Source organism: Heptranchias perlo, chromosome X (assembly GCF_035084215.1).
Source record: "Heptranchias perlo isolate sHepPer1 chromosome X, sHepPer1.hap1, whole genome shotgun sequence".
In the NCBI taxonomy this organism is placed as follows: Eukaryota; Metazoa; Chordata; class Chondrichthyes; order Hexanchiformes; family Hexanchidae; genus Heptranchias; species Heptranchias perlo.
In genome coordinates this window covers 1,974,587-2,000,547 of record NC_090370.1, presented here as the reverse complement: position 1 = coordinate 2,000,547, position 25,961 = coordinate 1,974,587, and the positions used below count along the sequence as shown (strand labels likewise).

The 25,961-nt window shown below is 47.5% G+C and overlaps 1 protein-coding gene across 1 annotated transcript; it reads left to right on the top strand.

Annotated features, from left to right (window-relative positions):
- Positions 1-25,961, top strand: LOC137307114 (zinc transporter ZIP10-like). The gene is made up of 11 exons (XM_067976433.1): positions 1-274; positions 9,911-10,448; positions 11,769-11,982; positions 15,248-15,422; positions 16,835-17,004; positions 17,924-18,094; positions 19,759-19,864; positions 20,381-20,710; positions 21,582-21,662; positions 21,942-22,132; positions 23,319-25,961. The coding sequence occupies exons 1-11, from the start codon at positions 226-228 to the stop codon at positions 23,469-23,471; spliced, it is 2,178 nt and encodes a 725-aa protein (XP_067832534.1). The 5' UTR covers positions 1-225; the 3' UTR covers positions 23,472-25,961.

Genomic DNA, 25,961 nt, shown 5'->3' with positions numbered 1-25,961 from the left:
CAATCACTTTACTGCCTTAAGGATCTTCACTTGGTCTCTGTACGTCACTTGCTGGGCTGTACAGGACACAAGGCAGTCAGTAATTCTTTATGCATATATTCTTCAGTGCCCCGAGACATTATCTGGAGGATTAAAGCTGAGGAAGAGGAGCAGAGACTGTTCCACTGGATATTTGTATCGTTTTAAGGGAGCTCTCAGTTGACCACGGCCTTTAAGGGGGTGTTGATGACCTCGCCTGACAGACTTCTGCTCTCCAGGAACCCAGGATTGCCAGGTAACTAGAGAAAGACGTAGGTAAACCTCTTTTGCAACAAATTAATTCCCCCCTCCTACAATTGTTCCTCTGGTGCTTAAGGTTGTGCTTTGGAACTGTGGGGGAAAATGTCGGCGGACACAAATGAACTATTAACACGAGGGTTGCCTAATAAAGGTGCAAGGAGTGGGAGAGTAAACCCTGCAGTTAGTTCATGTTTAACCCGGGCCATTCGGCTCCTAACGCGATTTAACTCCAAGAATCAGCCGATTTAAAATGACTGCGGACAGAAATCTCTGTTTATTTGTTGGGTTTTCTTTCCAACCATGTGTCCGCGGGAGAAATCCACCGGATTGATTGACAGCCGGCGATCTGTTCTCGTGTTGATTTCCTAGTCCGAGTGGAGCATAAACGCCGGCATAGACCTGTTGGGCCGAATGGCCTGTTTCTGTGCGGTAGACTCGATGTAACTCTATGTAGTCAGTAAACAGATTGTTATCACAAAATAAGCTTCTGAAAAGGGTAAGGTTAGTCATGGTCAATTCTAGCAAAACTGTTTGTAAATGTGCAAAAACCGTCACCTTTTGGTGATTTGGTGACGTTTTTGTGTCAAAAGTGCCATTGTGTTTCTTGTGGATGAGTGCGTTTTCTAAATATTTCACCTCAGATTTCCTACATTACAACAGTGACTACACTTCAAAAAGTACTTCATTGGCTGTAAAGCGCTTTGGGACGTCCCGAGGTCGTGAAAAGCGCCGTATAAATGCAAGACTTTATTGCAAAGAAGAGCCTTTACGTCCTCTATTTTTTGGGATTTGTATAAAGTACACTCCGTCTCTGTTATAAAGCTGAGCTGTGACCCTATTTCTGTCATAAAGTCACTGCATCTAAGCTTACAATTTCTTCCCCTCCTCTCCTTAATCTGCTGACTCGTACTGATAGTTCCTAAATGGTGATCACCCTCTGATACTTCACCCAAATGGTCACCTCTCCTGTTTCGGCCTAGATGGTGAGTGTTGAAAAGCTATTCGACCAGGTCTGATCCTGCCCTCCCCTGATGTTGACACCTGCATTTTCCAGCAGGAGTCACTGGATAGCATCGGGAGCTGAAACTCTGGCTGCTTTTCCATGTCTCCACCCAGATCCAGGGTTGCTGAGGCCAATTGTTGCCATTTTTGACTGAGATCAGCTAACTTGACACAGACCAAGGATCCAATGTGGTTTGTATGGCTCAGTAGCACACCATATCCACTTGGGCTTTGGGGGAGGAGCCCTGAGTCTAATTTGTTTTTGTAACATGTTATGCCTGCTCAGTGAGTAATATCACTCTGTGGTGTGGAACTTGGCCACGTGGATCAGGAAGATCCAAGGTGTGATCCCTCATCTGTGTTGAGTTAGCTCATCTGTACTGGTATGCAGTTGAGATGCTAAATTTGACATGAGTATCCCTGGGCTATGGGAGGGAGGGGGGAGGAGGGAAGTCAGCCAGGCTTAGCTGTGGTGTCCCTTCCATCGTGGTCACATAGCTCAGCGGCAATCAGCGTCCAAGCACACAGGTGAGGGACAGCCACTTGGGCGAGGTAGCAGAGGGCAGCCAGTGCCCATGGAATCAGACACTGGTGGGAATCACTGACCAGGACAGCAGGGGTGAGCGAGGAAAAACTGGACAGAAAATTGGAGAAGGAGAAAAGAAACGCCATTGAGAATGTGTGTTCTCAACAGTGCGACTGGCAGAGTTACAGAATTCAGACTCCCCTCCCCCACTGGGAAGAACCTTTGGGTTTGTAAACTCACCAACGGAGATAAAGATTCGATTGTTTTATTTGGCAAACCTCATGCTATGAGAGAATCTCTCTTTTAGTTTGCTTCAGCCGACCAACTGTGTTTGCCAGAAGGGATGGGAATGACAGAATATCCTCTCTCCTTGAGCGATGGCACCACATACAATGCAACCTGCAAAGCTTTAAGCAGTTTCCATAATCTCAGTGAGATTCCAGCAGTGTCAGTGTTATGACCTCATTCTATTACAGCACTGCCACTGCTGCCCTAACTCTGCTTTAATCTAAACGAGGGCTGCTAAAGGAGCCGAGAATCATCTCTGGACACAGGATGTACCTCATACAGGAGTGCTGCTGGCGCTGGTGTTCGTTTTTCTAGCTGTGGTCTGAGTGTGTATCCCACAGTTTGTGGCCGATAATGATGTACAAGACCTTCCCCTCGTGGGCATAGGCAGATGTACACAGTTAGGTACATCTTATTTCATGGGGGGGGGCGCACTGGCACGCTTGCCGATTCTGAAACTGAGCGGTGGGGGGAAAGTCGTTTCAAAAATGTGAACCAGAGGACGCAGATTTTTAAGATAATTGGCAAAAGAACCAGAGGGGGGGAGATGAGGAGAATTTTTTTTACGCAGCGAGTTGTTATGATCTGGAATGTGCTGCCTGAAAGGGCGGTGGGAGCAGATTCAATAATAACTTTCAAAAGGGGAATTGGATAAATACTTGAAGGAGAAAAAATTTGCAGGGCTATGGGGAAAGAGCGGGGTGGGGGGGGAGTGGGACTAATTGGATAGCTCTTTCAAAGAGCCAGCATAGGCACGATGGGCCGAATGGCCTCCTGTGTAGAAGGGTCGGGATCGGAGGCTTCTTGGGGGAAGGGAGGAGGGAACTGGTGGTGCAGTGGATTAGACACTTGCCTTTCACCTCCAGGATCTGGGATCAAATCCAGCCCGGATTGAAAGTCTCTGCCTTGCTGCAAGGGTACTTCATGTGAGCGTTCTCAATCCAGGGATAAATTAGCAATCTCACTCTGAGAGGAGAATGGCTGGTGTGGGAAATGGAAAAATGAAGCAGTCGGATGCTTTTTAGAGATTGGGGCAAAGTAGAGACAGGTTTAGTCTGTATCTAACTATGCTATACCTGACTTGGGAGAAATTCATGTGGCTGCTTGGTCCATTCTCCAACACTAATATCCTTCAATTTGATTCATTAAAGAATCAAATGGATAATGGATTTAATTTTGGAACATGTTGGACTCCCTCAGAACATTGTCTTCTCAACTGCCTATGGAACCGGGCCACAGGAGCTTGGGTAACCACTACATGGTATGATGATGATGAGCCGTACAAATCAGGAAGTTCCACGCTCAATCCTCATTAACCTCAGTTGGGGCAGCAGTGGGGAGCCTTCAATTAGCCTCCGTGATCTAGGGAGGTCCAGCCATAAGTCCAGGTCTTAGTGACTCCTATTAGAAATGTACATGTGCAGGTTCTGAGTGAAGACGAGAGTTGGGGTAACTATGATGACCTCCATATCAAATAGCTGCTGCCATTGCTCACACTTGGAGGATGGCGGCTATAGCGAGGTATATCACGGCCGCTGCCATCTTTTGAGCCATTCACAAGGACGATACCAGAACTGAGAGGTTATGACTATCAGGAAAGGCTGAACAGGCTGAGGCTCTTTTCTCTAGAAAAGAGAAGGCTGAGGGGTGACCCTGATCGAGGTCTTTAAAATTATGAAGGGGTTCGATAGGGTAGACGTAGAGAAGATGTTTCCACTTGTGGGGGGAGTCCAAAACTAGCAGCCATAAATATAAGATAGTCACTAATAAATCCAATAGGGAATTCAGGAGAAACTTCTTTACCCAGAGAGTGGTGAGAATGTGGAACTCACTCCCACATGGAGTGGTTGAGGGGAATAGTGTAGATGCATTTTAGGGGAAGCTGGATAAACACATGAGGGAGAAAGGAATAGAAGGATATGCTGATAGGGTGAGATGGAGTGGGGTGGGAGGGATGGCCTGTTTCTGTGCTGTAGACTCGACGTAACTCTAGTGTGGGTGACCCCAGTCAAGAGAAGAGAGGTAAGGGCGGGAAACTGGAGAGCAAATTGGATAAAGCGAAATTTTGCCCAGCGTGTTGAATTCTTGCTGTTAACTGTGGAGTGGTGGGGAGGTGCTGAGTGAGCCCCACGGAGTTCAGAATAATCTGAGAAGGCTCTTGGACATCTCATAGTCGCCAATTATAGACAACACTGTCAGAGGCTTGGCATCAGGCTGCCTGCTTGACCCTTTCAGTTGGGGATTGCATACTGGGAAATCAAAAAGGGGAAGCCAAGAAAATAAACTCTGTATACTTTTAAATGTCTTCATCCTCATTATAACATAACCCTGGGAACCCAGTGTATTTATCTCTTAACCAGGTGCTCAGTATAATGAATATCCCGTAATAGCTTCAAGTGGAAGAAAGTTAGGAGCCAAGATTCAGATGCTCTGATTTTTCTTTGTCGTCAGTTTTTTTTCCCCTCCACTCCCCCCGGACTCCTGAAGCTTTTCTCCCCATTGAAGAGCACTGGTCATCTTCAAGTATCTTGTCCAAATATCCAGTCTTCATCTGTGAGCCTAGTCAGTAAGTTCCAGCAGCTTTCATGAAAGCTGGGCCCAGTCATACCCGGGTTGCACCAGTTTGGCTGAACAAGACACTATTGGCTCTTTATCTTGAATCACAAGTTTAAGAACGTGACTGTTCTTGTGAATTGGGAGTGGGGAGGGGAGTGCAGCCTCCCCTTGCCCTTGTCCAGAACCCTAAGCCTCTCATAGCTCCATTGTTGAGAATCATCACAAGAGTACAGATAAACTCGCAGCAGTTTCAGATTGACAAATGAATCACTTTTTTACTGTTTTATTTCAGACTGGCAAATGTTGTCAAAATGTGCAGGTGGAAACTTAAATGGATTCAACAACAACTTACATGTCTATAGTGCTCCCCAAGTAAAGAACAATGTCTGAGCAGTTTGAAAGGCGGAGGGGAGAACATAGGAAGGAACATAGGAACAGGAGGAGCCATTCAGCCCCTCGAGCCTGTTACACAGGAAACAGGAGGAGGCCATTCAGCCCCCTCGAGCCTGTTACGCAGGAACAGGAGGAGGCCATTCAGCCCCCTCGAGCCTGTTACGCAGGAACAGGAGGAGGCCGTTTAGCCCCCTCGAGCCTGTTTCACAGGAACAGGAGGAGGCTATTCAGCCCCTCGAGCCTGTTCCACCATTCAGTAAGATCTTGGCTGATCTGTACCTTAACTCCAATAACCCTCCTTTGTTCCATTTCCTTTGGCCTAACAAAAATCTCTCAATCTCAGTTTTGAAATTTCTAATTGACCCCCAGCCTCAACAGCTTTTTGGGGGAGAGAGTTCCAGATTTCCACTCCCCTTTGTGTGAAGAAATGCTTCCTGACATCACCCCTGAACGGCCCGGCTCTGATTTTAAGATTCTGCCCCCTTGTTCTGGACTCCCCCCACCAGAGGTAATAGTTTCTCTCTATCGACCCTATCAAATCCTGTAATCATCTTAAACCCCTCGATGAGATCACCCCTTAATCTTCTACACTCGAGGGAATACAAGCCCAGTCTGTGCAACCTGTCCTCGGAATTTAACCCTTTTAGCCCTGGAGAAAATAAAGGTTGGAGAAGTGTGAATGAAGGTTTTGGAGGCTTTTGGAAGCAGGAAAGGAAGGGGCTGAGGTGAAGGGATTTAGGGAAGGAGTGCAAGAGGACAGGGACCTAGTGGGTGGAAGAATGGCTGCCGGTGAGGAGCGGGGTTTAATTTGGTGTCAGAGGGTGCTTGTAAGGATACATGGCTGGGGAGATGGCAGACTGAACATGATTTGGAATGTGTTTTCAGAATGTGTTGGATTTGTCCTGTAATTGTCTTAGTCAGATGGGTAACACATGATTGTCTGTGAAGCACAAACTGCCAAAAAAAAACTCCCAGTAAGAATCCTACCTTTCAACTGTCTCGTATTCTGTGGGTCATCACATGTTTAAGGTCTCCACAAGGACACATTGTTGATTCAGTTCGTAATAACAGAGAAGAAATTCATTCATCCAACGCCCCCTTCCCTACAACCCCCCCCCCCCCACCCCCCAAGACCTCTATATTCCAGAGGTAGCAGATCTCCCCTCTTCTCGCTGACATGCTGACCCATGTTACAAATGGTTGTCCCACCCTCTGGTACTTTACCTGTGTATCCATTCTTCACCCAGGTCTCTCAGTTTAAAGAAATGAGTCCAGGCAGTAAGTGTTTGACCAGCTGAACTAGAGCTCAGCACATGCACGTTTTCCAGCAGACTTTGCTCACTGAATAGTGATCGTATATAGAAAGCCCAGCTGGTATCTTCTACCCCCACCCCAGTCCAAAGAGACACTGTAGCCAATCGCAGCATGCCGACAGCTACCCTGCCTGAGATGGTCTAACTCAGCGCAGGCAAAGATATGATTTGAATTGCTGTGTAGCGTACCAGCTGGGTAAATGTGCCACGTGGCATGGTTCTGAGCTATGCAGGCCAGTCCCTGAGTTCTTCAGGGCCACACTGATCCACAGAAACCCAAGGCACATCTTGATTGGGGGAGGTCAGTCCTGAGCCAGAACAGTGTTTTTGCTTGCTGGGGTATGATTCCATGCAAGTCCATTCGCCCTCTGGTAATTTGCCCAAATGGTGGTGGCACTCGCGCTTCTGAGTCAGAAGGTCGTGGGTTCGAGTCCCCACTCCAGAGACTTGAGTCCATAATCCAGGCCGACACTCCCGGTGCAGTACTGAGGGAGCGCCGCACTGTCGGAGGGTCAGTACTGAGGGAGCGCCGCACTGTCGGAGGGTCAGTACTGAGGGAGGGCTGCACTGTCGGAGGGGCAGTACTGAGGGAGCGCTGCACTGTCGGAGGGTCAGTACTGAGGGAGGGCTGCACTGTCGGAGGGGCAGTACTGAGGGAGCGCCGCACTGTCGGAGGGTCAGTACTGAGGGAGGGCTGCACTGTCGGAGGGTCAGTACTGAGGGAGGGCTGCACTGTCGGAGGGGCAGTACTGAGGGAGCGCCGCACTGTCGGAGGGGCAGTACTGAGGGAGGGCCGCACTGTCGGAGGGTCAGTACTGAGGGAGGGCTGCACTGTCGGAGGGGCAGTACTGAGGGAGCGCTGCACTGTCGGAGGGTCAGTACTGAGGGAGCGCCGCACTGTCGGAGGGTCAGTACTGAGGGAGCGCCGCACTGTCGGAGGGTCAGTACTGAGGGAGCGCCGCACTGTCGGAGGGTCAGTACTGAGGGAGCGCCGCACTATCGGAGGGGCAGTGCTGAGGGAGTGCTGCACTGTCGGAGGGTCAGTACTGAGGGAGCGCCGCACTGTCGGAGGGGCAGTACTGAGGGAGGGCTGCACTGTCGGAGGGGCAGTACTGAGGGGGCGCTGCACTGTCGGAGGGTCAGTACTGAGGGGGCGCTGCACTGTCGGAGGGTCAGTACTGAGGGAGCGCCGCACTGTCGGAGGGTCAGTACTGAGGGAGCGCCGCACTGTCGGAGGGTCAGTACTGAGGGAGCGCTGCACTGTCGGAGGGTCAGTACTGAGGGAGTGTTGTACTGTCGTTAAACCGAGGCCTGTTTGCCCTCTTGGGTGAATGTAATAGATCCCATGGCACTATTTGAAGAAGAGCAGGGGAGTTCTCCCCGGTGTCTTGGCCAATATTTATCCCTCAATCAACATCAATAAAGCAGATTATATGATCATTTATCACATTGCTGTTTATGGGATCTTGCTGTGCGCAAATTCGCTGCCATGTTTCCTACATTACAACAGTGACTACACTTCAAAAGTACTTCGTTGGCTGTAAAATGCTTCTTGACATCCTGAGGTCATGAAAGATGCTGCATAAATGCAAGTCTATATGGTCATTATTCATGTATGAGCTTTGACAGCAAGTGTTGGAATGCTATTTGACTGTGACGAGCATGACAAATGAGACAGATCATGTCCCCAACCGATATGCACATGTGAAGTACTGCGTTCAGTTCTGGGCACCAGACCTCGTGAAGGATATATTGGGCTTGGAGTAAAAAGGTCTATTGGATGGTTTGGGGGGGGTGCGTAGTTATTGTCTGGAGGGAAAGAAGGCTCTATCACCCATTTTTGGTTGTGGGAAACAATTTGTTGGAACTCCTCTGGACGAGAGAACCCAGCCATTGAAGCAGCTCATTGTGCTCCAGGAGTTTGACCTGATTGAACCAGAGTGTGTGCTGAATTCTATCCAGTCCAAGCAGATCTCATTCGCAGCACTGTTTGGTGCCACAAGACCTGGTGCATAATTGAGCAGCATATAGAAGTCAGCTGGTGTACACTGAGGTTCAGGGCAATCGTCACCAATTGTGGTGGACACTGAGGTGGAGTTGGGATGAACAGAGCCCAACATGTACTTCGTCTCCCTCAATACACCAGCCCAAAACAGACAGGTGGGTGATACAATGCAGAATCTTTGGAATGTGGATACTGCTTGATCAATAGAACATAAGACAGCCTCCTCTGCTATAAGCTGCCCTGTATCCATACCCCTCTGACCACTGGGTCCCCTCACCCAGGGGAGCTCCATATGCGGGTGGAAGAGCCTTTGACCTTTCCCGGACAACAACCCCCCAACCCATAGAGCTTTTTAAGTGGTTCCCAGAATTGAAAATACAGTCCAAGGCGCAGTCCTATTCTCTGATGCAAACACCGTGAAAATGGACTGCAGTGTCAACTTTTTTTTGTTTCACAAGAGTTTATAACACCTTTTTAAAAATACACTTTGTTCAGCAGTGACTGGTGAAGCTGATTCCCTGCCGTAAACAATAGGCTTTGCACAAGACTGAGCTCCATGCTCAATTACAGGCTGTAAACTTCAAAGGTCAATCATTGCAAGCAATCAATTTATAACTTTAAAGAGGCAGTTGCACTTTGCAAGGCAGTCTCTTTTTCCCCGTTTGTCTTGCATACATCAGTGCAAGAGGCAGCCATGTTAGAATGGCACAGGTGGCACATTGCCATTTACATTTGCCATGGGCAGCAAAGTGGCAAACCCCCAGCACAAACCCCCTCACTGCATTGTACAAATTGCACAATATCAACACAATCTGACAACCTCCTGTCCTGTTTGTAACCTCTGCACGTTAATTTAATCATTAGACCTCACCATACCTTTTCACCTCACACAACCGGCCTGCTTTTATTCCAATGTTCTCCCTCTTTTCCTTCCTCCCTTGAAGGCAATGACTCCTTACTGGGGTACTGTTCCATAGAGGCCAATTACATCTGATCCATTTGGAGTGAGACTCCCTTGTGTCGGTTTAAAAATGTCACTGCTTTTGACACACCTCGCACTGTCGGAGGGGCAGTACTGAGGGAGCGCTGCACTGTCGGAGGGGCAGTACTGAGGGAGCGCTGCACTGTCGGAGGGGCAGTACTGAGGGAGCGCTGCACTGTCGGAGGGGCAGTACTGCACTGTCGGAGGTGCCGTCTTTCGGATGAGACGTTAAACCAAGGCCCCGTCTGCCCCTCTCAGGTGGATGTAAAAGATCCCACGGCCACTATTGGAAGAAGAGCAGGGGGAGCTCTCCCTGGTGTCCTGGGGCCAATATTTATCCCTCAACCAACGTCACTAAAAACACAGATGATCTGATCATTATCACATTGCTGTTTGTGGGATCTTGCTGTGCGCAAATTGACTGCCGTGTTTCCTACATTACAACAGTGACCACACTTCAAAAGTACTTCATTGGCTGTGAAGCACTTTGGGATGTCCTGAGGCCGTGAAAGACGCTGTATAAATGCAAGTCTTTCTTTTCTTTTTGCTTTTGTATTCATTTGCAGGTGACGGCAGAAGAATGAAGCATGGGATCTGGACTATTTTTCTTACTGGGTTGCTGGCTGTTTGGATGGAGCATGGTCATCACTGTAAAGTCACCAGTCAGGCCCACGGAGCTCGATTGAGGCCCGACCGTAAGCATATTGAGTTTCCGGAAACAGAATCTAATGCTGTAGAGACCAACAGGCTACCGGGCACAAATGGGACAGTCTCTCGTGACGCTCTGACGGAGCAGCGCTACTACCTGCTGCAGCTCTTCAGGCATTATGGGGAGAATGGGAAGCTGTCCTTTGACGGCCTCCACAAATTGCTCATGAACCTGGGACTGGGCGAAGTGCAGGTGGTGGAGATCGAGCACGAGGGCCTGGGGCACGACCACGTCTCGCACCTGGATGTTCTGGACTTGCAGGAAAACAAGCACGTGCATAGCCACACCGCTATGGACCATATCTCCATGTCGACCAAGAATGGTGAGGCGCACAGTGTAGGGCCCCATCACCCGGAATTCCCGAGTGGAAGCTCAACCACTGCCTCCACCTTGAGGTCAGTAAAACTAGTCTGTTGCTAGGTGGGGTCAAAGGGCATTGCTGTTCTGCTAAGTTTTTTTCCACAAGAACCTCTTTTAGGTTTGTAAGTACAATGATGCTGGAGAGTGCTGCTGACTGTGCCACTGATTGAATGTATTCACTAGCAAATGTCCAAAGGGTTTTTTCCCTTCCATTTTTCTGGTGCGATCCTTCAACTGATCAGTTTTGTTGAAGTCAAGTTCACAACTTGTAATGGTGGATTCGAACTTGCATTTCAGGTGTCGGACATGGCTCGGTGGGTAGCACTCTCTCCTCTGAGTCAGAAGGTTGTGGGTTTGAGCACAAAATCTAGGACAACATTCCCAGTGTAGTACTGAGGGAGCGCCGCATTGTCAGAGGTGCCGTCTTTCAGATGAGACATTAAACCGAGGACCATCCTCTCAGGTGGACATAAAAGATCCCACGGTCACTATTTTCAAGAAGAGCAGGGGGGAGTTCTCCCCGGTGTCCTGGGACCAATATTTATCCCTCAACCAACATTACTAAAAAACAGATTATCTGGTCATTTATCACATTGCTGTTTGTGGGATCTTGCTGTGCGCAAATTGGCTGCTGCGTTTCCTACATTACAACAGTGACTATACTTCAAAAAAGTACTTCATTGGCTGCAAAGCGCTTTGGTTGTGAAAGCTGCAATATAAGGCGCAAGTCTGTTTTTCTTTCTTTGTTAACCTCTAGGTTGCTAGTCCTATACCATAAGCATTATGCTACCATTGGCTCATGCAGGGTACAATTCCACGGGTTCTGGCTACCTTCCAGTACCTCACCCAAGTGTTTGTTCTTCATGTGTGACCTTGGATGATGTTTCATTCGACTATCTTACCATGGACGGGTCTGCAAAACGAGTTTGACCCTGTCCTCACCCAACATTGACAGACGTGCACTTTCCAGTTGGGGGGGTGGGGTGGGGTGGGGTGGGGGGGTCCTTGGATACTGATCAACAGCAGGAATCTTGGCTGATGTTTCCTCTCCATACTCAGGGAACGTTGAGGCCACCTGTAACGTCAGCACCACTGTCCCAGCTGAGATCAGCAATCAGGGATGGAACATGAGACTGTCCTGGTCTGAATGGCTCAGTACCACACCGGGAAGTGCATTTACCCCCCTGAGCCACCGGGAGAGTTCCAGACCTGGTGTTTTTGGCTTTTTTTGATTGTGCAACAGAACCAGAATGTGACCAGAACGATCCACCTGAATGAAGCAAATGATTTGGTGTGACCAGGAGTTTGTGAGCTGGTAATGAAGTTCAGTTTTTCTGTTTGAATTCTGTCTGCAGGTCACCAAAAAGAACGAAAGGAAAGACGTCGGTTTCCACTTCGAGCACACGTGAGCCACCCGGAGGCCGAGGAGGGGACAGACTGTGGCGGCGCAGCCTGGCCGAGCATGATGGGGAATTGCCAAACGGCCAGCGTCACGCAATAAAATCCCGCAGCACATCTGCCAAGGACAATGTCTTTAATCACTCAAAGTACAACCACTTGCATGGAAACGTGAGTCTGAAGAAGATCAAGAGAATCAGCTTTTGACTTCTAAATTCTTACAGTTATTATCAACGTGTATATATAGGCAGGAGAGGTAATTCTAACCTAACCCATCCAGTGGGAATCTCACTGGATTGGATCGCCCGCCTGTTTTACACCCGCTCCCATTTTACTTTCCATTGGCTTCAATCCAGTTGCGTTTCCCGCCACGCAGGTTAGGTTAAAATGACTGTCTTTAGAATGTGAAGAGTAGGGATAACAAAAAAGAACTACTCTTGAATAATATTGCCATGGATGTTGCAACACAGATGTTCGTGTAAATAGGAGTGTGTTCCTTATTCGAAATAGGCTCAAATTTAGTTTTTTTTTCTCTCTCTCATGCTTTACCCCTTCCTCCCTCCTGTGAAGGTGTTGACTCCTTTACTGGGGTATGGTTCCATGTATAAACAAGTAAACAGTCTTGTGGCTTTTCCACAGCAAAGAATAGAAACAATGCGAGACATTCAATTAGAGACATTCTGCTTTAAATCCATCTCTGCATAGGTCTTCTCTGGCTGCTAGCTGGCTTTGCCCTTACTCTGTAGATTGACTCTTTGAAATGATTTCCATCGAACATTCCAGTGAAGTCTCGTGCTTTATACACACGTCTACCTTGAAGAAACTTCTAAATTATTACAAAGTATTGATTGCTACATAATAGCACAAATTGTGTTACAGTAGGAACAGAACAATGCGCAGGGAGAAAAAATCTGTTTAAATGAAGAAAAAAATCTGACCAGCGAACTGTATCAGGGTGTTGAGGGCGATTTTAACTTTCACATAGATTGGACAAAGCAAATTGGCAAAAATAGCCCTGAGGAGGAGGAACCAACCAGGGAACAAGGCCATTTTGGATCTGGTAATGGGTAACAAAACAGGATTAATTAATGATCTCAAAGTAAAGGATCCCTTGGGAAGCAGTGATCATAACATGATAGAATTTCACATCCAGTTTGAGAGCGAGGATCTTGGGTCTGAAACTACTGTATTAAACTTAAATAAGGGCAATTATAAAGGAATGAGGGTGGAATTGGCTAAAGTGGACTGGGTAAACAGATTAGATAGTATGATGGTGAATAAGCAGTGGCAAACATTTAAAAAGATATTTTATGACTCGCAACAAAAATATACCCTTTGAGAAGGAAAGACTCCATGAGAAGGGTGAACCAACCATGGCTAACTAAAGAAGTCAAGGATGGTATCAGGTTAAAAGAAAAAGCATACAAATGGCAAAGATTACTGGTAAGCCCAAAGATTGGGAAAACTTTAAAAACCAGCAAAGGGTGACTAAAAAAATAATAAAGAGGGAGAAAATAAATTATGAGAGTAAACTAGCAAGAAATATAAAAACAGACAGTAAAAGCTTCTACAAGTATATAAAAAGGAAGACGGTAGCTAAAGTAAACATTGGTCCCTTAGAGGATGAGACTGGGGAAATAATAATGGAAACAAGGAAATGGCAGAGGCATTGAACAGATATTTTGTATCTGTCCTCACAGTAGAAGACACTAATAATATACCAATAATAGTAGAAAATCAAGGGGCAAAGGGGAGGGAGGAACTAAAAATAATCACTATCACTGGAGAAAAAGTACTAGGTAAACAAATGGGTCGAAAGGCTGACAAGTCCCCTGGACCTGATGGCTTGCATCCGAGGGTCTTAAAGGAAGTGGCTACAGAGATAGTGGATGCATTGGTTGTAATCTTCCAGAATTCACTGGATTCTGGAAAGGTCCCAGCGGATTGGAAAACCGCAAACGTAACACCCCTATTCAAGAAGGGAGTGAGACAGAAAACAGGTAACTATAGACCAGTTAGCCTAACATCTGTCATTGGGGAAAATGCTAGAATCCATTATTAAGGAAGTAGTAGCAGGACATTTGGAGACTCAAAAAACAATCAAGGAGAGTCAACATGGTTTTATGAAGAGGAAATCGTGTCTGACAAATTTATTAGAGTTCTTTGAGGAAGTAACGGGCAGGGTGGTTAAAGGGGAACCAATGGATCCAGTATATTTGGATTTCGAAAAGGCATTCGATAAGGTGCCACATAAAAGATTACTGCTCAAGATAAGAGCTCATGGTGTTGGGGGTAATATACTGGCATGGATAGAGGATTGGCTAACTAACAGAAAACAAAGAGTCGGGATAAATGGGTCATTTTCAAAATGGCAATCTAACTAGTGGGGTGCCGCAGGGATCAGTGCTGGGGCCTCAACTATTTACAATATATATCAATGACTTGGATGAAGGAACAGAGTGTCTTGTGGCCAAATTTGCTGATGATACAAAGATAGGTGAAAAAGCAAGTTGCGATGAGGACACAAAGTGTCTGCAAAGGGATATTGACAGGTTAAGCGAATGGGCAAAAATTTGGCAGATGGAATATAATGTGGGAAAATGTGAAGTCATCCACTTTGGGAGGAAAAATAAAAAAGCAAAATATTATTTGAATGAAGAAATAGTACAAAATGCTGCAGTACAGAGGGATCTGGGTGTCCTCGTACATGAAACACAAAAAGTCAACATACAGGTGCAGCAGGTAATCCGGAAGGCAAATGGAATATTGGCCTCTATTTCTAGGAGGATGGAGTATAAAAGCAGGGAAGTCATGCTACAACTGTATAGGGTGTTGGTGAGACCACACCTGGAGTACTGCGTACAGTTCTGGTGCCCTTATTTAAGGAAGGACATACTTGCATTGGAGGCAGTTCAGAGAAGGTTCACTAGGTTGATTCCGGGTATGGAAGGGTTGTCTTATGAGGAAAGATTGAACAGGTTGGGTCTATACTCATTGGAGTTTAGAAGAATGAGAGGAGACCTTATTGAAACATACAAGATTCTGAGGGGACTCGATAGGGTAGATGCTGAGAGGATGTTACCCCTCGTGGGGGAATCTAAAACTAGGGGGCACAGTCTCAGAATAAGGGGTCGCCCGTTTAAGACGGAAATGAGGAGGAATTTCTTCTCCCAGAGGGTCGTGAATCTTTGGAATTCTTTACCCCAAAAAGCTGTGGAGGCTGAGTCATTGAATACATTCAAGGCTGAATTAGACAAATTTTTGATCAGCAAGGGAGTCAAAGGATATGGGGAGGGAAAGTGGAGTTGAGGTAAAAAATCAGATCAGCCATGATCTCATTGAATGGCGGAGCAGGCTCGAGGGGCCACATGGCCTACTCCTGCTCCTATCTCTTATGGTCTTATATACTGATGGTCACTTTTTTTAATGTTGACAGTGTTTGAATGTGACCCAGCTCCTGATGAACTTTGGGATGAGTAACATGCTTGAGATCACCCCAAAGCAGTTCACTTACATTTGCCCAGCCCTGCTCTACCAGATTGACAGAAGAGTCTGCATACACCACCATGACTGGCTGGAAGCTGAGCAGGAAGACACATTCTCTCAATCAGGTGAGCACGCTGCACGGTTTTTAATTCCAAGTTTGTTCTTCTTTAAGTGCTCTTTTCCTCCCAAGTTCTCTCTATGCCGCTTGTATCATCCTCACTAATAAGACAGACGAGATACCTGCTCCAAGGCCGCTGCCAAATGCTACCATATGATCGGCCACACTCGAATGTGCATAAGCTGCCCAGGGATACTTCAGCCGAGGCGCTACAATTGCGTCTCTAGACAGGCGAAGAATCGGCCAGGATTCATGCATCTGCTTGCTGGGTTTATATAGGATATTGTCATATAGCCCTAGTGCCCTTATGTGGGGTATTATTGGATATTGTCATATAGCCCTAGTGCCCTTATGTGGGGTATTATTGGATATTGCCATATAGCCCTAGTGCCCTTATGTGGGGTATTATTGGATATTGTCATATAGCTCTAGTGCCCTTATGTGGGGTATTATTGGATATTGCCATATAGCCCTAGTGCCCTTATGTGGGGTATTATTGGATATTGTCATATATCCCGATTATAACATTGTAAATCACATACCAGGGGCTCCTTCAGGAGATCTCAAACGTGTCGTCATTAACTGCTTACTCTATCCTCAGCAAGAGTAGATTTAAAAGGTCCCCCAGAAGTCCCAGTGTCTGTATCTTTTTAGATGTTTAATTACGTCCTCCTAATGTAATGCCATCATGTCAATGTGTTCTAACTATATCTGGTTAATCTCCCTTCAACGAGTCTGCGCAATAACATCTGTTTACTCACTAATGACAAACCGTGGGTATCAGTTATGGCCTTCCTCTTATCTCGTCCCAGTACATTCATAACACAAGCCTATTCCCACCAGACTGCCTTCCTACAATCTGCTTTGATTGACTATATATGCCTACTATATTTCTTAATCTCTTCTCGTGGACGGTTAATGAAGTAATGTCTTCACTACTCCAGGCCTGACCTTGTTTGACCTTTATTTGAGTACTGATCTGTGGATATATATTGTAAAAGCTTACTATGGCTATTGGACCTATACTTACACTGCTCACTATCCTGTGACCTTTCCTGGAATGTGTGTGCATGCATGCGTGTGTTGGGTGAGGACAGGATTGGGTTTAGCTGTGATACTCCGATGGTTGAATAGCCTACTGAAACTCACTGGCTAAACTTTGGTCGATTGAGTGAGGCAGGGCAGGACTTCTGGTATCTAGTGTGAGTCTGCGCCTTCAGGAGAGGAGGTGGGGGGGAGCAACCGGGACAAAAAGTCCAAGAAGATATTTTGCCCTGTGTGTAAGGATAAAGAAAAATTATCCTGCTCAACTCAGAAGGTTAATAATGGCAGTTTAGTAAAAGAATTTTTCTTCAACTTAAACTGGATGTTGTCTCTGAAATGTGTGGCCTCCTTTCACCTGTTTGTTCTTCCTTACAGTGTGGGGCTGGGGCTTTGTTGCCATTACTCTGATCAGCCTGACGTCACTCATGGCCGTGGCCATCATCCCTTTCCTCAGCCGCTCCTTTTTCCACGTCCTCCTCAGCTTCCTGGTGGCGTTGGCGATCAGCACGCTATCTGCAGACGCCCTGCTTCACCTCTTACCTCACGTAAGTACAACCGGCAGCCCCGTGTTCACCCCATCTCAGCGTCTTAAATGCCACTCAACCTCCTTCAACTGTTAGGGGAGGAGAACACAAGCTCGTGTTACATAGGAACAGGAGGAGGCCGTTCAGCCCCTCGAGCCTGTTACATAGGAACAGGAGGAGGCCGTTCAGCCCCTCGAGCCTGTTACATAGGAACAGGAGGAGGCCGTTCAGCCCCTCGAGCCTGTTACATAGGAACAGGAGGAGGCCCATTCAGCCCCCTCGAGCCTGTTACATAGGAACAGGAGGAGGCCGTTCAGCCCCTCGAGCCTGTTACATAGGAACAGGAGGAGGCCGTTCAGCCCCTCGAGCCTGTTACACAGGAACAGGAGGAGGCCGTTCAGCCCCTCGAGCCTGTTTCATAGGAACAGGAGGAGGCCGTTCAGCCCCTCGAGCCTGTTCCGCCATTGAATCAGATCATGGCTAATCTGTATCTTAACTCCATGTCTCTTGATACTCTTACCCATCAGAAATCTATCGATCTCAGTCTCTAAATTTTCAATTGACCCACAGCCTTTTGGGGGAAAGTTTTCCAGGTTTCCACTACCCTTCAGACTTCAATTCTCCATTACTTTGGACACTTGCTAGTGGCTAGGTCAAACAGCCTCAGGCAGTGAGCTGGAAGCAGGTCGCCTGCCACCCGGCCCCTTTGACTGGGGAATGTTGCACGGTCTACGGACACCTAAAAAGGAGTACAATTCTTCTATTCTTCTTTAAAGTCTACAAAAGCAATGTAAATACTGGTAGATGCACAGGACCTGACACCGAGACACAATACCAGATACGAGTGGAGTATCTGCCTTTACTCAGCATGTGGGTTGGGCCTTACTGTGAGCTGTATAACCCGATTGTGAAGACTTGTCCTTCGTGTCTTTTTGTATAGGCTCAGGACAGCCAAGATCACAGTCACAAGAACTCGGAGAATGCAGACGGACATCTGCTCCTGACCGGGAAGGACTCTATCTGGAAAGGGCTCTCTGCATTGGGGGGTATCTACCTGCTTTTCCTAATTGAGAATCTCCTGTGTCTGTTCAGGAAGGGCTGCGGAAGGAGGGTAAGTGCTGAAATAATGAACAGCGATTCTAGATCAGGGTCACAGCGAATGCTTCAAGGCGTCAATGTCATTTAGAAGTTGCTGACTGACAAGTCAAAAACACCGGCTCACGAGCATGCGTTTAAAAGAAAGAAAGACTTGCATTTATATAGTGCCAGACAGAAAAATGGCAGTAAAACCAGACAAAGAATGCTCATTGCTTTAGTAAAAGGTTGTAGTTTTTGCTCTCCCAGTTGGTAAAATCACCCAGTGTGGAACTAAGACACAGACTAGGAAGGTGCTCCCTGGTCTTTGTTGATTTAGTGAGTCTCCACTGGGGCAGCTATGTTTGGAATGGTACAGCTAGCCAAAGTGCCTTGGGAGTTGGGGGTGATTAGCCTGGAGTAATGCTTCTGTTCAGTGTCCAGTGACCCTTCCCCGCTGGAAAGTGTGTGGCGGATGTTGCATGACAACAGTATTGGTCTTGCTGTGGTGCCTGCCATGGTCGAATAGCCTGCCAACACTCTCACTCTCAGCTAACGTGGAGAATGGCCACTTGGAGGGTGGCCAGCAGCTTTGAAACTGTACCCCAGTGAGGAGTCAGCATCTTTAGGAGAGCAGGGGAGAAATACATTGAATTTACAGCACAGGAACAGGCCATTTGGCCCAACTGGTCCATGCCGGTGTTTATACTCCACACGAGCCTCCTCCCTCCTTACTTCATCTTCAAAATAGGGTGGGGGGGGGAAGGTTTCTAATTTTTGCGGGATTTTTCCTGCTAATGGAGGAGAGAGTTGATCAGATGAAGCAATGCTCTGCATCAGCAGGAGAACATTATCCTGCTAACACACTAACTCCAATATCTTGCCAACACTCCATCTGTTGTTGTTTGGTGTTTTTCCCCTCCAATAGTCCTGTTTTGTGGAATTTATTCCATGCTCATGCTGCCAAAAGTTTTTGGAAGTGGGTCAGCAGGTGCCCCTCTTCCACCCCTCCCCCTCTCCTGGGAAGTGTATGCACGCACAAGAGTTTTATTACAGTCCCCGCCACTTAAGACGTCCCCATTTAAAATGGGCAGTCACTTATATCGGCCAAAAAGTGATCACCATTAGCCATTTGCATTAAGGTCAATTTCAAAGTTGCCGGTGAAAGTGTCTTAAGTGCTCCGTGTATTTCGGGCAGGAACGGCTGCGGTTACTCACCGGGAATATTATACGAGTGACTTACACGTGGAAAACTGATCCCAGCAGCTGAAATTTAGTGTTCTAATGAGGGGTTTGGTTTGTTTAAATGGGTACCCGGCTCCCTGCTCCTCCAGTTTCCTGATGCCTCTGGCCAGGGTGAGGTTGGCAGCGTGGAGCTTGGGGTCGTTGCTCAGGTCGAGGGTCAGGCAGTAAGGAGATTTGTTCAGGGAGCTGCAGGATGCTGATGAGACATTCTTCTAGTACTACCACGTTATCCTGGCCAGCGCGTATAACAGGCAAATCGCGTTTATTCAACACCCCCCCCCCATTTCAAGAAATAAAAAGCTGGATGTTGATACTTGTGAAGCGTTTTAAGAGAGATCTAGCACTAAATGTGAAGCTGAATAGAATTGCCCTCTGGTTGGCAGCAGAGGCGTTCAGTTATAAACGGACAGCTGCTTTCTTCCCATCTTTTATCAATGAGACCTTTCTATTCTCCAGTCAACAGGCAGAAGACACCAGCGTCCTTATACAGAGGCAGACCTGGCCAGCGACCAGATGGGCGGTAGAGCTAACCTTGAACTTCACTGTTTAAAGCCTGCCCAAGGTAATTTGATTTACAAACGTTAACTGCAGATGGGGGCAATAGAAAAAACAAAGTGGTTTGGGGAGGGGAAGCGGAGCCTCCCCCACAAGAAGAAAATGAAAATTGTTCAGTAAGTCCAGCCCCAGCACTCAGAGCAGTGCGGGTAAGGGGAATGAGGAGAAGGTCACCGTGCATTGGAACCCAATGCATTGTGCCACAGAGCGATTGGATGCGGTTTTGAGACTGCAAGGCCGAATATGGCGAGTTCCCAATCTCGGCCAAGTGGAAGCCAGACACTTCTGCACAAGAAGGCAGGAAAACGGAAGGAGAGCCACTTCCTGGAAGGGACCTCTCTCGTACAAATCCTCAAGAGCTGGTTGTCCCCTTGCTGTTTTGGCTGAGGATTGGGGGAGGGGGACTGGGGGTGTATATTTAATACATGTACAAAGTTGTTTTGTTTTATGTTGAATGCACAGTCTACCTGAAGTCCAAGTATCTTTCTATCATTTCCATCCTTACCTGGACCCCCTGCTCTAGGTTCAGATGACTGTGCTCACAAAGAGAACAAATGGGAAGTTACGCTCAGTGGCTTTGAGTGTACAGAGTCTTCCAACGTACCTGAGCAGGAGGAGGCGCTGGCATCTTGGGGACCCTGTGCTCACCAAACTACCAACAAAACGGACAAGGGACCAGATGGCGACTATTCCAAGGATTCTCGTTCTGGGAAGCGGGTGTCAGAGGAGCAGGACCGTTCCCATGGACATTCCCATGCAGTGGAAGACATAAAGATTGCTGGGATTGCAAATATTGCCTGGATGGTTATCATGGGAGATGGTGTGCATAACTTCACGGATGGACTAGCAATTGGTAAGAAGCTTCGTCTGTGTCTGGTGAGGGCTGGGAGACCTTTGTCTCATTCTTTTTCTGATCAGTTAAAGTTGTAGCTCTGAGCATAGAGAGGTACAAAGAAAGAAAGAACTTGCCATTTATATCCAGCGCCTTTCACCACCTCAGGACGTCCCAAAGCGTTTTACAGCCGATTTACTTTTGGAAGTGTGGTCACTGTTGTAATGTAGGAAATGTGGCAGCCAATTTGCTCACAGCAAGATCCCACAAACAGCATTGTGATAATGACCAGATAATCTGTATTTTAGTGATGTTGGTTGAGGGATAAATATTGGCCACAGGAGACCGGGGAGAACTCCCCCCTGCTCTCCTTCCAAATACTGGCCGTGGGATCTTTTACGTCCACCTGAGAGGGCAGACAGGGCCTTGGTTTAATGTCTCATCCGATAGACATCACCCCTGACAGTGCGGCGCTCCCTCGGTACCGCCCCTCCGGGAGTGCGGTGCTCCCTCGGTACCGCCCCTCCGGGAGTGCGGCGCTCCCTTGGTACTGTGCTGTGAGTTTCAGCCTGGATTATGGGCTCAAGTCTCTGGAGTGGGGACTCGAACCCATGAGCTCCTGACTCAGGCGAGAGGGAGTGCTACCCACTGAGAGACAGCTGACACCTGACAGCACCAGATGTTCATCATAAAGAGCCGGTCAGCGGGCAGATGAACGTAATTTTTTTTCTGAAGTGATTTTTTTTGTGACTTTTGTCCTCTTTAAGGTGACAATGTCAGTGCTGGGAATTTTTTGACATCCAACATCAACCTGGCTGTACAGAGCATGTTGTGACAGTCGGGGCTGACCACAGGTCTGAGCAAAGTCACTTCTCATCATTCTCACCAACAGGAACGGCGTTTTCCACGGGGATTTCGGGAGGATTGAGCACCACCATCGCTGTATTCTGCCACGAGCTTCCCCATGAGCTTGGTGAGTAAATGTCTGTGCACAACACTGTGTTCTGTCTGTCTGTCTGTCTGTCTGTGTGTCTCTCTCTCGCTCACGCTTTTTCTCTCTGTCTCTCGCTCTCCTGCCACTCTGCTCGATCTGAGTGTTCCTTTATCTCCAGCTTTTGCTCCATCAGATATTATCGAGCTATGGTAATGCTTGGCCTGGTTATGTCAGGCTTTTGGTGAATGGTTTAGCCAGATTGTTTTGGATTCTATCGAAGTTTCCCTCACTCAACAGTTTAACCCGTCTCTATTTCAGGTGACTTTGCTGTGTTGGTGCGGGCGGGAATGAGAGTGAGACAGGCTGTAACATTTAACTTGGTGTCTGCTCTACTCAGTTATTTGGGCATGGTGATTGGCATTGCTATTGGACAGTACACAAACAATGTAACATCATGGATCTTCGCGGGCACTGCTGGGATGTTCCTTTATGTTGCTTTGGTCGACATGGTGAGTAGATTTCTTTAATTAATTTTTAAAAAATTTAACCCTATTGAGAAATGGGGAAAAAAAAGCACTCCCATTTCTACAGCGCCTTTCACTTTCCTCAGGACGTCCCAAAACGCTTCACAGCCAATGAGGTACTTTTTTGAAGTGTAGGCACTGTTGTCATGTAGGAAACACAGCAGCCAATTTGCGCACAGCAAGATCTCACAAATAGTAAATGAGATGAATGACCAGAATCTTATTTTTAGTGGTGTTGTTGAGAAAGGAACAGATGGGACCTCGGTTTAGCATCACATCTGAAAGATGGCCCCTCCGACGTCGCGGCGCTCCCTCGGTGCTGCCCCTCCGACGGCGCGGCGCTCCCTCGGTGCTGCCCCTCCGACGTCGCGGCGCTCCCTCGGTGCTGCCCCTCCGACGTCGCGGCGCTCCCTCGGTGCTGCCCCTCCGACGTCGCGGCGCTCCCTCGGTGCTGCCCCTCCGACGTCGCGGCGCTCCCTCGGTGCTGCCCCTCCGACGGCGCGGCGCTCCCTCGGTGCTGCCCCTCCGACGGCGCGGCGCTCCCTCGGTGCTGCCCCTCCGACGGCGCGGCGCTCCCTCGGTGCTGCCCCTCCGACGCAGCGCTGCCTCGGTAACTGCACTGGGAGTGTCGGCCTGGATTATGGGACTCAAGTCTTTGGAATGGAGCTCGAACCCACGACCTCCTGACATGACTTTTTCTTGTAATTACTAGAGGATGTGACTCAAGACAGTCTAACAGTAACTGCACCTCACACTTGTGGTGGGAGCAGCATTCGGCCCGTGCATTTTATAATTGTGCATGGAGGGCGGGCCTTCTCCTGTGTGGGCGTGTTAGTTGGTTCATTGCTCTAAGATATAGTGGTAACTCTTCTGCTGGCTTAATGAGTCGCTGAGCTAAAGTGACCAGGAGGGAGACTGGTTCAGCCCCCGAGACAGGATCTGGGTTGGCTGTGATGTCCCCCATGGTTGAATACTCTGACACTCGCTGTCGAGGCTTAGACGTGAAAAATGGGCTGGTCATTGGAGGATCAGCATTAGTAATTTCCTCGGCAAGGAGGCGATGCCTTGGGGATGTGAGAGAGGGAACAGATGAGAGGGCAAAAGGGTGTCATAATCACAAGAACCGTGTGTAAAATATGGCTGCCGTCATTATCTCTCTCTTTTCTTGCAGCTCCCTGACATGCTGCGTGGCCAATCAGATACCAAGCAACGGGGTCGTCTCGGACATTTTATGGGTCAAAACCTGGGCTTTCTGCTGGGAGTTGGAATCATGCTCTGTATCGCTCTATTTGAGGACCAAATTCTTATTGACATCGGTTTTTAACATTTTAAATCGTAGAGGGGAGGGGAGGGGTTCATCTATTATCCAGAATTCTCTTAATTTTTCTCACAAAGTGGGAGCTCATTACAGGTTTCTACTCTTAAATTCATTTTCATGTATTTCCAAGTGAACTGCAACAGTATTCGAGTTGAAAGGCTCAGCACGTTCTTGAGTGATGCACTTTGACTAAAATCCCTCTCCCTGTGGATACTAGTTCAGGGGTCACAGCACAGGTCCGCAGAAAAGTACAGGACCGCAAAGGACCACAGTCCGTGGCCAGTCCCGAAAACTAATACCCTTCACTGGCCCACTCCTTCAAATATCTTCCAATTCTCCCTTAAACGTTCCCACACTGACTGCCTCCTTGGGCAAACATTCACCACCTTCTGTGGAATGTAACTAAATCAACATGCTCTGTTCTCCTTCCCTCTACGAAGCTTCCGCCCCTGTTCCCTGCTTCTAGAGTTTGTGGCAGCCGCACACACATTATTGGGATTCAATTTATCAATTCCCTCAATAATCCCTCCCCTGAGCCTTCTTTTCTCCAGAGCAAACAAGCCCATCATCTCCTCCAAGCTAAGATGCCTTCTCGGTATCAGTTTGGCTGTCTTTCTCTGCATTGCGTCCAGTGCCTGGGTATCCTTGCTGTACCCCGTACCCCTCACTGTAACACCCTGATATACCCCGCACCCCTCACTGTAACACTCCAATATACCCCGCACCCCTCACTGTAACACCCTGATATACCCCACACCCCTCACTGTAACACCCTGATATGCCCCACACCCCTCACTGTAACACCCTGCTATACCCCACACCCCTCACTGTAACACCCTGATATACCCCACACCCCTCACTGTAACACACTTGGATAGAAGATGGGTAGTAAAATGCAGGAACCATATTAATCACGCTCTTTATAATGTGTATAACTCCCTGATATAGCCTTCATAAAAATGACATTTAACAGGCCCGGTGTATAACCTGACTCCCAAAAGCAGCATTTATAAGCTATGCTCAAGTTACTTAAACTCTTTTCACTTTTGGTGCTTTTATTTGATTTTTATTTATTTTTTTTATTTTTCATTCCTGCCCACATCCACGCTTCCCTCTGAGGATGCAGTCACGTGGACTACAGGCAGCTCCAGTTCTGTGGAAAAAGTCAGTAACTGCAGCCAACTGTTGCTCACAGGGATCTTCCCTCCCTGCTGGTTTTCCTTCATCTCCCAGGTGAATGGGTTTCAGGCCGACACTTGCCCTCGGAGAGTAACACCGAGTACGAACTTGAGTCGAGATGTTTGGGCACTTTTTCAAACGAAACGGAGTCTTTTGCTGAAGTCCAACTGTAACCAGTGTCTTTAACCTCCATCTCCATCCCATAATACAGTGGAGCGGTCCCATTCTGCTGAGTATCTAATCTTGAGCATGCTGTTGCGATAAATAAAGATCAGACGGAGAGATGGATTGATCAAGAGAGAAAGATCGATCGAGATCACCAGGCCTTGTTACTTGCCTCATAGCAACACACTAAAGAGTAGCATTGGTACAAGTTTTGGCCATAGATGGTGTGTTGCTTGGGGAGACCAAAGGGGAGAAGGTAAAATTACTCCCTGCATTTTTAAAAAATCCAATGGCTTCCTTAGTAACAAATTCTGCTTCATAACAACCCAGATACAAGTGAAATAACCTTCTGTCTCAGCGTACACATTAATTGTTTGGATTTTGTTTTTACATGTGTCGAAGTATCTTTAAAATTTCTAATGCTAAATAGTATAAATTCAATGTACAGAAGTATTAAAGAATCCTTCAATTTATAGTATTACCAGAACAAAGAAACTCAGCGAGGATCTGGTTTGTTTTTTGATTCTGGTCTGAAGATGTCCTTTGAAGATTTGTCCTTGTATTTAAAAAAGACTCTTTTACCAATTCAGAAAGTGCTGCTCTGTGCCCTCTGGTGGCTTTCATGGATCATTGCACTGCCTAGTGTGTCACTAAGCCAGCTCTGATCTGCACCCTTGTGCAATGCTAGCTGATCTGGGCTGGGGTTGAAGTAGTACAGCTAGGATTGGTCTTAGTACCCCTTGTGCTAGGGAGGGTTAAATCAGCCAGGGCCTCCTCTCCTGATTGTCATCCAGTGGCACCTGCTGGAATGTGCACTTGTGGTGGATATCGAATGAGGACAGGAGCCTGCTTGGCTGAGATGCCCCCACAGTCAAATACCCTCAGCTACACGCTGTCTAGTTGTACATGAAGAATGGCAATTTGGACCAAATACCACAGAGTTGCCAGCAGACCCTTGCAGGACGACCCAGGGGTGGGGGAAATGATAAATCTGTCAGTTTGTCCAAGGTCTCCTGGCTTGTTGGCCTAGTGTAATATCCGCAATCTCAGGTCCAATAATCATTTCACTTTCCTTTCAATGTGATTAGTGACGCACAAGCATTTTCTGGTGTGAAATATTATGTACTTTTAAATAAATATTCTGAAATCTGT